The 13,744-nt window shown below is 40.5% G+C and overlaps 1 protein-coding gene across 2 annotated transcripts in view; it reads right to left on the minus strand.

The window, feature by feature from the left end:
- LOC128866309 (aquaporin AQPAn.G) overlaps positions 1–13,744 on the minus strand; it is a 65,218-nt gene that overhangs the window by 15,872 nt on the left and 35,602 nt on the right. For both annotated transcript variants that reach the window (XM_054106927.1, XM_054106926.1), the window contains exons 2-3: positions 1,388–1,561; positions 1,164–1,267 (exon numbers count right to left, since the gene is read on the minus strand). In XM_054106927.1, coding sequence (XP_053962902.1) covers positions 1,164–1,267; positions 1,388–1,478 — 195 coding nt within the window. In that variant the 5' untranslated portion in view covers positions 1,479–1,561. The remainder of the gene's footprint in view (positions 1–1,163; positions 1,268–1,387; positions 1,562–13,744) is intronic.

Below are 13,744 nucleotides of genomic sequence, written 5' to 3' on the forward strand. Positions count from 1 at the left end.
CATTTTTATGACACCAGTCTTGTTTATTTTGGACTTCACCTTGTAGGCTAGGTTAGGTTGAAGCGATTGCCCACTGTGGGACACACTCGGTGCCATAGCCTATGGTAATGCCGCGTGGCTTATCTCTCCTAAAAGTAGTATGAACTTTTCAAAAATGTTTTGAGCATCCGTGATATCCTCAGAACTGAAAACTTCCAATTCATTAAAGAATTGTCTACCTAAAATGGTAAACCTACGTCTGAATAGAGCAGGAAAACGGCACAAAAGGTGCGGGATCGTCTCTTCCTCAACTAGACAACTACTGCATAAGTCATTTATTTGGACACCCATCCTCTAGGTGAAATCAGTACGCTAAGATTGTGCTTATTTCGGCTTAGCAGAGATTCTGTGCGTTTAGTATTGAGAGTCGCCCACAATCGTCGGATGATTCTGCAGGTGGTCTGAGTACTCATCGGTCAATTTAGAGGCGAGTATCGCTAGTTGGCCAGGAACCCATGTTACCTTTAGGTGAAATGACTCAGCCATTTCGTTAAAGATAAGCGGCATTTCGTCACTACCTTGGAGGTTGTTGACTGCTTTGTGAGGGGTTGTAATGACCTAAGATGCGCGGAGCTTCGTAGATGCCAACAATAATTAACAGCCTAACTAATCAGCAATGTGAGTGCGCCTTTTTGGCAGTTCCACAGAAGGAGTAGTAGGTAGTGGAGACACGATGTACAGAATGCTGAGGTATGGCCAACATCAGACCGTTAACTGGCACTCAGCGAGTTAGAAAGAATCAGCTGATCTGCTGACAGTGGTTCGTTTACGAAAAAACTGAGATATTGTTGGAGATATAAGAAAAACTCAACGCAACTTTAGCTGAGATTACTTCGTTGCCATGAACAACGACTGATTGGACGAGTGTGTGAATACGTGTGAAATGGGCGGGCAGAATTCTCCTGCCGATTCCTACTACCTTGCGGCTGTACCGTGTGAAATGAGCGGGCAGAACTCTACTGTCGAATCCTACCACTTTGGAGTTGCTATTACCCAAACCCCGCCTTGTGTGCGCACCTGCTTCTCATACATTCATATACATACGCACATAATATACGCTCCTTAATTTACAATATTATAAATAAATTGCCGACTGATTGTCGTCAGTATTGAACAATGCTTACCGTGATCGCTATGAATACAGCCAAACCAAAAGCCAACGCCTTAAATGTGCCATCCTCTGGCTGTGTACATGCGCCGCATGCAAAGAAATTCAATAGGAAGTTGCCTAAAAATATATTATTTATTTATTAAAATTTTATTACATCATTAGTGGACAATTAAAGTGCGTATTTGAGTTTAATAAATTAAGCAAATAAGCGACATGGCTGAGTGGCTGAGTGAGTACCTAGAAATTCCGCGACGAGTGCCTGCCAAAGGCGATGTTCTTTCGACTTCAGCTCGTGCACGCCCAGTGAGTATTCAAATTTTTGCGGCATTTTTCCTGCTTTTCTCTGTACTTCAATTTTTGGACGCGAATTGCTATTTTGTAAGTAACTTCCGGCAGTGCGTTTTTAATTGACTGAAATCAAAAAAAGAAACCGAAAAAAAAAGAAATTACTTGTAAAGCGATAAATAAATAATAAAAAGGCATACATAAATTTGTAATTGAAGCGTTAAGGCTTATAATTATTTTCAATACAGCAACTTAATGAATCGTTTACACAGCTCAAATTGTGATACTAAAAATGGCAAACAAATAAATCAACTTTAACGGCTGTCGTATCAACATTTCTTTGTGTGGATGTGTTTGTATGTATGTATGTATGCATGTGTGTGTATGTATTTATGCATGTATGTACGCATGCTTGCTGCTTCGTTTATGCATAATTTTAAGACCTACTGTCTACAGTCTGTTATGGTATCACCAAATTTATGTGCACAACTTTTATTGTCTTGTTAATTGCCAAGCCGAGACTATTCGACGCCGCCGCTTAAACGAGCAGCTACACTGACTTAAAAGCATGCTTATAAGCATATAAGTAGCTATAGCGTACAATCAACCGTTTAGCACGGCTCGAGGTATCTAAATTGTTAATCGCCAAGCGAGCGATTTTTTATGCAAAAATACAGCCGTCAATTGGCAGGCGTGTCATTTTTGTCACCCGCTCAGTCGTCTATGGTTTTGTGCACGGTAAGTGGGTTGTGTGCTTATAGTGGATACACACGCCCACATATATATGCTTTAACTCATATACAAATATATGCATGTACTTGCTCATCCACTTGCCGCTTGCACTCAAAAATATTCTTACATTTTTCGTCTTCTTGCATGAATTTAGTCATTCGAAAAAAAAGAAAATTGTATCCATTGCAGTCGCAAATTTCACTGGTCATTTCAGTAGCTGCATTTTAGCACCGTAAATAAATAATGCCTATAAATTTACCTGCATTCGCCGCATTTAAAAAATAGTTTTAGTTTTCACGGTTGGCTCGTAAAAATATTAATTTCTCATTGTAAATAAATTCTTCACAATAAAATATACAGTTATACTATACATATATACATCTATATATGTATGTGCTCATTAGGGATGGGCGCGTGATAAATTTACGATACCGAAATTGCCAAATCCCGAAGACAATATCAGGTATACACCTATGAGATGAGACTTTTTTTTCAATTTCAAACGTTTATTAACAAAAAATGGTTACAAATTTATTCTTCAAAATAATAGCCATCGCTAGCGACACATTTTTCCCTTCTCTCAGGCAATTCGGGTGGGTGCCGCGCCAAAAAAATTGGCCGTCTTTGGCCGCAAACCAATCATCGAGCCATTTTTTGGCTTCTTCGTGAGAATTTAAGCGCTGCTCGGAAGGTGCGTGGCCCATCGGTGCAAACAAATGATAATCGGAAGGCGCCAAGTCTGGTGAGTAAGCCGCATGCACCAGCGGTTCCCAATCGTACGATAAGGGGAAACCGTTAAGATTACATGAATTTCGAGGTGCGCTTTGTTTCTATTTTTTGTAGTGTGGCTGACTAGGTAGGTAGGTAGGTAAGACGGCAAAAGAAAAGGGATCTAGGCTGGAGAATTCCTTCAAGCCATCCCCAAAGGGCACGGTAACGAATCTCAAGGGCCTAGTTGCCAGAGCCGGACATTTGCAGAGAAAGTGTTCAACAGTCTCTTTCTCTGCAGGATCCTCACAACTTCTGCAATAGGTGTTGTACGGAATTCCAAGCTTCTTCGCATGAGTACCGATCACCCAGTGACCAATGAACACCCCAATGAGCTTGGAAATTGAATGGCGGGGGATTCCCATCACCTTAAGCGTTCTGTTTATATCGTATTGAGGCCATAGCGTTTTCGAAATAGCACACGATGGGATTATCCTCCATCTGTTTTGCGTTTTTTTTAGAAAGAAATTGTGTAGTTTCCCTTTAATAATGGTCAAGGGGACACCGATGTCGGAGAAGGGGACAACTGAAACCGATTCTGTCGACCCCTTCCTGGCCAGCTCATCGGCAATTTCATTTCCCTCTATATTCCTGTACTCAGAAACCCAGATAAGGGAAATGTTTCCTGCACGTTCGAGACGTTTGAGTTCCTCCTTACTGGGGTTCACCAGAAGAGCGCTGCAATACGACGACGTCAGGGCCTTAATCGCAGCTTGACTGTCGGACAAAATATTAATGTCTCCCTCCCAACAGCGATCTCTAAGCATTTGGCATGCTTTCAGAATAGTGAAGATCTCTGCTTGAAAAACGCTGCTCGTTTCCGGCAGTTTAAAGGAGACCGAAATATTGGTTGATTTAGAGAAAGCCCCCGCTCTCACTTCAGATTCCATCTTGGATCCGACAGTGAGCACAGAGGTATCCGTGCCGACTCTCCCATCTTTCCAATCTTGCCTTCTCGAAAAATAGCCCTGGCACAATCCTCAAAACTCGGTTTGCGGATGGAGAGATCAGTGCGAAGTACAGAGAAGGAAGCAGGGATCTGCTTTAAGGTGCTCCTATGTCCTACAGGAAGTTGCCTCCAGAGGCTGACTAACTTTTTTTCAAATTTATTTGTTTGCTTTTGACGCGAGGTACTGTCGTATAAGGGGAAAAGCATGGTTGTAACACATGGGCTGAAAAATCCCGGGTGTAACAAAGAAAACACGTTTTTCACGAAAGCATTGCAGGTTGTGCAAAGAACAGTGGCACTCAGAGTTGCCTCAGTCTACCGTAGTGTCTCTGGCGCTGCAGGGTGGGGGTGCAGGGCGGAGGTGCAGGGCGGGGATGGATGCCTAGGACTCCAAGAAGATGCACACCAATACAAGCCGATGGGATACTGAATCGAGTGGCAGATGAACGGTGAAACTTATTCCATTAATAGGCAAATGTGTCGAAAGGAACTTCGGGGAAATGAATTACTTCTTAACTCAATTCCTCTCGAGCCACGGATATTTCCAGATACTCCTATACCGCATGGGCGAGTTAAGCGATTCCAAGTGCATGTACTGCGAAGAGCCGAGCGATAGTGTTGAACACACGTTTTTTAGTTGTGACAGTTGGCTTACGGAAGGAGATGCTCTGCTATGCCTAAAAAATTATATTTTAATTATTACACATTTTTTTTGCCTGATGTAGGGTTCAAAACAATCAAACGAGGTTTGAGAAATTCATAACCCTCCCCAAGGGTAATCTGAGAATGCTCACGGGCATCCTTATAGGCCACTGCAGACTGCGAAGTCATCTGCACATGATCGGGATTTGACCTACGGACTCTAGCCGTTTCTGCGACCAATCTCAGAAGACTCCAATGCACCTTCTCTTGGAATGCAGCATTATAGCACGCAGAAGGTTGAGACATTTTGGCCAATTGCGGCCAGAAGAAAGGCACATACGCTTAATCCAACCCAGCGCCATCCTGGGTTTAATAAGCGAACTGGGCTTGAATGAGATACTGTGATGAGTAGAGGGGATAAAAGACCATGAGGTGGAAGTGCAAACCTCATATATCTACATATGTATCTATCTATCTAGGGCTCAAAATGTCTTCGCACTTACAGCGATCGTTGTCTTGTGGAACTCACTGGAGAGGAGGACATCAGTTAAAAAGTTAGAGAGAGTTCAAAGGTCTGCACTCATTGGAATCAGTGAGGCGCTTCGAACTACTTCTACTCTAGCGCTTAATGTAATGTTAAATGTGGTACCTATAGACATCGCAGACAGAATTGCCGCTGCACGTACCGCAATCAGATTGAGGGGCTTGGGCTATAAACTCAATCTCACATATGGGCACTCAAGCATCCTCAAAAACTTCGAGTTCATCCCCTCGTCGACGGATCATTGTGTGCCTTCGTTTAGTCCAAGCGGAACTTTCTCCACCCATATTCCATCAAGGGAGGAGTGGACCGGGGGCAACACTTGGGGACAGGGCCTGGATAACCTCATCATAGATGGCTTGAAGTTGGACGAAAGGGTTGGAGGAGGAGTATTCGGCAAAGAGCTTCCCATCAAACTCAAATTCAGGTTATCGGATCACTGCAGTGTGTTCCAAGCAGAGGTGGCTGCAATTAAAGAAGCAGCTGACTGGCTACTTACTTGCGTAATAACTATTAAGAAGCTAAATATTGACTCCGTTAGCGCCAAGCGGCAATTACGGCCCTAGGCTCTATTATGGTGCATTCAAAACTGGTCAGGGAATGCCTGGTCTCTCTCTCGATTGCTTCAGAATTCTTCGATATAAAGATAATTTGGGTGCCTGGTCACAGTGACATTGCTGGAAACTGCGAAGCCAACGAGCTGGCCAGACAAGGGACCTGTGAGGTAGCGTGCGCGCGAAAGGAAAGGATCGGGATCCCCTTGACAACCTGCGCTCTACTCCTGGAAGCATGGGCTTTGCACCAACTCAGCGAGCGCTGGCCAAGTACACGAACGGTCGCGAAGTCCTTCTGGTCACGTTTGGATAGGAGGTGTTCGAGAGATATTCTGAGGATGACATCACTCAAATGTCGTGGGCATCCTCACGGGGCACTATCCGCGGGGTATACATGCCGTGAGACTCGGAATTACTTCGAATCCTTTTTGCGTCAGCTGTATGGAGGATGAGGTGGAATCATCTCAGCACCTGCTCCTTCGCTGCCCAGCTCTCGCGGGACTAAGATTCAAGCAACTTGGTTCTCACTTCTTTTCTGCGCCTGCTGATATAGCAGGTCTTGATAACAAAAATCTGATGAACTTCATCAGCAGCATAAAGAGGCTAACACAACCGCAAACTAGTCACCGTTCATAGTCCACAAACACTGACCCCTCCTCATCCCTTTCCCTTTCGTCATATCGTCATTTTTCCTTCACATCATTTCCCTCTCTTGCAATGGTATCACAAAGGATGAACCAAACTTTTTTCGTCCAAGTGGGCCCACTCTATGGGCAACCATTGCGGCCTAATCTAACCTACAGCGACCGTCGTTAATTATAGTTCCAGTGATAGCCGCAGCCTCATGGATTAAATTGTTTTTTTTTTTTTTTAATTTTTTGATTTCAGATCAGTCAATCAACCGGAATCGAGGTCGGGCTAGGTTAGGTTAAGTGGCTGCCCTTGCGAGAGGCCCACTTGGACAAATAAAAGTTTGCCTGTTGTGATACGATAGAGGGAGAGGGGAGAGGAACCAGACAGAATCCAAGCCCTGGATAAGAGGATTTGAGGATGACGACCAGCGAGTGGCGATTTATGTTTGTGTTAACCGCTTCAAGCTGCTGATGAATTTTACCAGATCTGCTGGTGTAGCGAAAAAGTGAGAGCCCAGACGTTTAAACCTTGGCCCGACCAGAGCAGGGCAGCTGAGAAGAAAGTGCTGAGATGATTCCACCTCGTTCTCGAGACAATTTCTGCAATGCCAAGTCTCACCGCATGGGCACCTAACGGGCAGTGTCCGGTGAGGATACCTATCAAATTCGATAGCTGTGACTTTGTTAGCCTTAGAAGTTATCCGAGCGCCCCCGCTGGACCGGAAATCGTGGTCACCTATGGACAATTGTTTTTTTCAGAACCAAGATCAATTTCCGGTATTCATATGTAAGTCATGAACATTGAAGTATTTCGATTAGATAAAATAACTATTTCTTGCTAAAATATCACTATTTATAGGAGGAAAAGCATTAAGAATAAATAAAAAATCCACAAAAGCGCCAAAAGCTTCAGAAGTGCACAAAAAATATTAATTCACGAAAGTTTGTCTACATTTTCTGAAATATTCAAAATTTAGCTCAATGCTGCTACAAATGACCTATTTCAACTTTTACACTTACATATTTGTACATGTATGTATGTATGTTTGTATGTGTGTATGTATGTATGCACATTTCCTCACAAACACTAAGAGAACTGCATTACAAAAGATATGAATTAATGATCTCACCGACACTTTTTTACAAGCCACAACACAACGAATTATGTCATGAAGTTTAATTTAAATAAGCCAACCATGAGCAATTTTTCCATTTCCACACTGTTGCTTAAATAAAAAAAATTGTTGTCATTACTATGCCACGCCAAAACAAAAGCGAATAAATTAGAAAAGAAAAAAATTAAATCATCTCAAGATCATTTCATGGGCGCCCCAAGTAAAGTGTGTAATAAGCAAACAAGTTTTTCCCGTCTCAGCTGTTAGGCTATTTTTATAAGTAAACACAATTTTTGAGCATTTGATTTTATTTATTTTCATAATATACATACATTTACATGTATATATCTGTGTGTGTACGAGTATATATTTTTGTTTTTATTTTACATTCGAATGTAATATTTAATTTAATTTTGTTATTGACAAAACTGTTTGTGATATTTTGAATTTTTTTCTCATTTTATTTTTATTTTTAATTTTTTTCTCATTTTTTTATTTTTAATTTTTTTATATTTTTTCATTTTTTTTTTTTTCATTTGTATCTGTCTGCATTGTATTTGTTTGCTAGCCTCAACAAAAACAACAGCACTTTGGCGGCTGACTACGTAATTATGATGAAGTCAAATTTAAGCAGCCGCAATAAATAATGGAGTGAACATAAAACAAAAATACTTTTATAACATCACCAGCTGGGGCTTACCTCATTCTCGAAATCTTAATTCATTTCGTCCATTCAACATTCTAAGGTTTTGTTATGTTGACCTGTTTGTTCGTAAGAATGAAAATGAAACTAAATACTAACATAGAAATGTTTTATTTCTCGTTCGCCTAATTCATGCGATAACCCTGTAGGAAATGGAATTAGCATGATAGTGTGAGATTCCATATAAGAAAGCGATTCCATGCCAAGAGAACGAAGTATTTTGGACATGGTTTTCAACTTTTCTAAAAGCTGATTGATTTGTAGGCTCGAGTAAATAAGAGGAAATTGGAGTAGTTTTGAAAAAATTTACTAGTTTTGCGATTTATTCAATGCTGAAAGTTCTGGAGAGATTTTTAAAGTGACATACAGTCTGTGTCAGAAGAAAAGTATCGGTTGTTTTCTTTAATTTCAAGATATATTTTGTTTTTCCTTTTGCTGCATAATAGTCCCATTCAAGGGCAACGACGCCAGTGCTAATTCAGGTTAAAAAATTGAGCCAAGGAGCACCAGAAGATTTGGTGGCTCCTAAAACACTCAGGCTAAAAAGCCCGTTGTATTTAAAGCTCTGGAAAGAGGGTAGATAGTCAAGGAGGGAAGGAGAAAAGTATCAGAGAAAGAGATAGGAAAGAAAAGAGACAGAGACAAATTTAGTAAGTCCTGTGAGAATTTTCCAGATTCTTTGGTAAATCTGTAAATATCCTCCTGTTTTAGAGAACGAATATTACTCATTCCCATGACATCGGAACACAATACTCGTAGCCGTGTTATAGCAAAGGCAGGACACTCACAGAGAAAATGCTCAGTGCTATCCGCCTCCTCCAAGCAAAGTGTTTTGTGACAAGTCCGAACAGAAAACTGTCAAGCTTTCTACTAAAACTTGGAAGGAAAAACGTTCGGTTGATGGTCGGTATCATCACAGGACACAACCCATGGGATCAGCATATGATCACCATTGGAATCATTGATGACCTGATGTGCCGGCTTTGAAGTTCTGCAGCGTTCCAGACCGGACCATCGCTCTTTATGTAGATTGCCTACATAATCGCTGATCCAATTCATGATTCCTGTGGAACTGATTCCCATTATTTACTCGGGCCCTTGTGGGGGCACCGCTGATCCACAGTTGGCCAATTCGTCGGCAATTTCGTTTCTTTGAACACTGGAGTGTCCTGGAACCCATATAAGTACAAGACTGTTTTGTCTTGCGACAGACTTAAGCTTCTTCTTCTTGCATTCTTCAATAATCTTTGAGGTTTGCTTCGCGTTCTCCAGGGCCTTCAGTGCAGCGTGGCTGTCACTGAAAACTCCAATCTGTTTCCCGCTCCATCTCCTCTCGATTATCCATTCGGCTACTTTCAGGATGGCAAAAATGTCGGTTTGGAAAACAGTTGCTATTGCCCCCTTAGTGATTCGTATTACTATCGTTTAAGTACTATCCGGCTCCAGACCCTATTTCATTCTTGGACCCATCGGTAAAGAAAATATCCGTCAGACCTCCCAGCATGCATTCTGGATTGCTCCAAATTTCCTTCCAAATGAAATCATGGGTATCAGGTCGTTTTTAGGTGCCAAAAACTGCTCAGATAGCAACTTAAAGATTTCTCTGTGTCCCGAAGTTCCGTCTTCGTACCAGAAACCATATTTATGGAGTCTACATATTGCTTTTATTGCTTCCAGTTGTATCTTAAGATCCAAGTGAAGCAAATCAAGCATAGCATTTAGGACATCAGCAGAGGTTGTACTCATTGCACCCCTGATGCATAAATACACACTTCTTTGTAGTCTGTATAGTTCCCGGATTGTGGGCTTAACCATGTTTCCTCGCCACCAGACCACAGAAGCGTAATTGATGATTGGTCTGACAAGTGCTGTGTATATCCATAGGACAACAGAAGGTTTCGGACCCCAGGTTTTATATTACCAAAGGCTCTACGGCTTTGCTGAAAAGTCAGGTTAGTGTCGTTCGAAACTTTCCCGTAAACGCAACCAAACAAAAATGATTGAGAAGTACGCGAAGGGTTTTGAGGTGGTATTTTTATGCACGCATTCGGAAGGACCGAAATTATCTTACGCCGCGGCTGCAAAAGTGATTAAAAAATCAAAAGAGTTTGTTGTGATGTGGAATCAGCGGTATAAGGTGTACAAAAAAGTTGATGACTTTTCCAAGCGTGGTTCGAAGCGAGTGACGACAAAAAAGCTGGATAAAGTGATCATCCAACTTTTCAACGACTACGCCAAGCACGATCAGTTCTTGCTAAAAAAGGAATAGATGTGAGTATCAACACCATCGAACGTCGACTGAAGGAGGCGAACAGATCCTACCGTCCCACATCGTCAAAACCACTGCTCTCAGAAAAACGCATCGAGAAACAACAAAACAAGCAAATGGCGTTACAGTATCGGACTGGCCTTCCTAGTCTCCAGATGCCAATCGCATTGAAAATGTGTTGGGAACTATGAGAACGCATCTTGCCGGAAGGCCAGTCCATGATTTAAAGCAACTCGTGCGTCAAGTTCGCAAAATCTAGTCCTGTTTGTCGATGAACTACGCAGAAAAGCTGGTTCAAAGCATGCCGAGAAGATGCCAGGCTATACTCGACAACGATGGAGACTACATGGCTTATTGAGTAATTGCGACTCGTAGGTTTCTACATACTTTCATGTAAAAAAAATTTAAATATATATCCTTTATACTTCGTGAATAATCGCGGTTCCTTTTTTCTGGCACAAACTGTATATTTGGTTATTCTTAGCACTTTCATCATTTTTTAAATTTTTATTTATAATTTTATAAATTTATTATTTTTCCTTTTACTCTTTTTCAGATAAGACATGAAGGACTACAAATTAACGCAAGAAAGGAAGAGGCATGCAGTTATCGTGGTTAAATGTGCAAATAACAACGATTTAGACATCTCTAATTTTCTTAAGTGTAACATCTCTACTTTTCTTAAGTCATTTGCTCATAAGGCTCGCCTGGAATTGGAAGCATCGGGCATTCAAGCAGAATCTGTTGCAAAAGGCAAAAAAACACTAGGAACGTTCAGATACTGTCCGATCAGCAGAAATTATTCTGCGCTCATTGACGAGGATCCTTCAAAATCAATGAGGGCCCTTGCGAGGGAGGAAGCTTAATGTTTCCGAGGGTCTTATACGTAGAGTTGTCCATGAAGATCTCCTGTATAAATCTTACGTTATGCGTAGAAGACAGTCTGTGTAGGTGCAAACACGAGAATAGCGAGTTATCCGATCAAAACGCCTCTTAAACAAAATTAAGCACCCTGAAGTGCCTAAGCTGTTGTTTTTTTTTCTGACGAAATTTGTTTTTACCAAGACCAAAAGACTAACCACAGAAATGACCAGAATGACAGCTGGTTATGTTCCAATCCTACAGAGGTTCCTGTTGTCATGGACACAAAGTTTCCACCCACTGTCTTAGACCATAGACTTAGGCGTTATGAGACGCAAAGGGCATGTCACGCCATCAAACTTCTTTATTCAAGGGGTTTCGAGTGAACTCTGCAGCAGATATCAATGTTTAAGACTCTCCTTCTTTACACAAAGCGATGGCAACACCATCTTGGATGGCTGAAAATTTCCATCACCACCTAATACGGAACTTATGGTCGCCTAATTCGACAAACCTTAATCCACTGGGTTACTATGATATTTGGGGCGCAGTTGAGCGTGAAACTAATAACCATAAGTTATAAATTATAAATAAATAATTTAATAATTATTAATTATGAATTTATTTATATAATAATTTACTATTTTTCCTACAAGGAAATCAAAGTGGCTGCTGTTTTTTTGAATACCCCTGACTCACCCAACAACATTTGCCATTTCCTATTTAGTAGAGCTCGTACGCGTGCGCTAAGAGCGGCTGTTGCTCATACTTTAACTGCGGCATAAAACAAAAATAACAAAGAAAACTTAAATTGAAATGACTATAAAAATGACATGATTCATTTTTAATAGGTGTACACTAATTAAAAAAAAAAAAAAACAATAAAAGAACTAGTATTTAAATGGCTTGAAATATGTCAGAATCTGTAGTAAATTTATGTATGTAAAATCTCAAATCGCTTAAAATAAAGTCAAAATTTTGTTTGTTGTATTCCGATTGAAATTATCATATCTATTTTCGTTAACCTATGCGTCAACGTAGCCGCCATAGCCGAATGGTTTGGTGCGTGACTACTATACGGAAGGGCGTAGGTTCGAATTCGCGTGTATGAAACAGCAAAATGATAAAATACGGATTTGGAGGCTGATTGATCTGCACATAAGGAGGGAAATTACTCGTGGGCGTTTATCGTACGCTCAATATGCTTACTGTAAAGGCAGATCGATAGAGTTTGCTTTGCATACAATTGTTAAGGACATCGAGGTGTCCCTCCATTAGAAGGAGTTCACTGTAAACTGCTGAAGGACGTATCAAAATACTACAAACTAAATCATATTTGGGAGCCAGGCCACAGGAATACAGCAGGGAACTGCAAGGCAGATGGGAAACCATCAACAACCAGACAGTCATGGCCGAAATGGAACAGCGGTCGATCAAAAAGCTTGTTAAGATTTAATAGAGAAACTAAATATAATAAAAATGATAGGGATATTAACTGGTCTTTGTTTAATAGGCAGCCACACTAGAAGGTTAGGATTCCCGTACTTCGATTTTTGTAGAAGCTGTCTTCACACAGAAGAAGAGGAAACAGTTAGGCACCTTTTATGTGAGTGTGAAAACTTAGCTACAAGGAGGCTCCGCACTCATGATAAGGCATTTTTAATTGATATAGGAAACATCGCGCATGTAAAAGTAACGAAGATTTGCTCGTTTATTAAATCTACCGGATGGTTTGAAAAGGAACCCATAGGGTAAGGATAAGTTCCAGTGGTATCACAATGGACCTATTAAAGGTCTAAGTGTATCATTGCGACAGCCACCCCACCTACCTACCTACCTAAGCCTGACTAAAATTCAACCAATTTTCAGAAAAATAAAATTTTATTTATCCAAAACTTTTTTTCAGAATTTTTTTTCCTATTCTTAAAAATTAAAAAAATTTAAAATGATAAACAAATAAAAAAAATGATCAAAAATGTTAAGGAAATACTCAACTTTAACATTGAATAAATTTTAAATTTTTTAATTATTTTCCTAATTTTTTTCAGTTTACTGCTTACTATACTCAAGCCTACAAATAAACCAATTTTCAGAATATTTGACGACAATATCCAAAATACTTGCACCACTTGGCATGGAATCGCTCCTACCTGACTAGCAGCTATCGAACCGAGCCACTTATCCTTAAGATGTAATTCTGTGGAAAAAAGCACACCTCATTCTCTGCCATTAGCCAACTAAAGCTCTGGATTAGACAGAAATAAACCAAAATAAATTACCAAGTCAATACGACTATTTGAATAAGACTTAGCGATCTCTAGATGATGCCACACCACAACTAAATAGTCTCTATGGCCTTTCATTCGCCAAGCTCTTATTAGATAATTATCTATGTATGTATGTTTGTTGTTATGCATAAAAATGTGTGGAATTCACCAAAAAAAAAAAAATATTTTTGTTTTCTAAATGCGAATGCTGACAGCTGGCACTGCCTTAATTAAGCAATTGAGATAAGGAGGTAGTGCCTTAAATGGCGCTTATTT

Source organism: Anastrepha ludens, chromosome 6 (genome assembly GCF_028408465.1).
Source record: "Anastrepha ludens isolate Willacy chromosome 6, idAnaLude1.1, whole genome shotgun sequence".
NCBI lineage: Eukaryota > Metazoa > Arthropoda > Insecta > Diptera > Tephritidae > Anastrepha > Anastrepha ludens.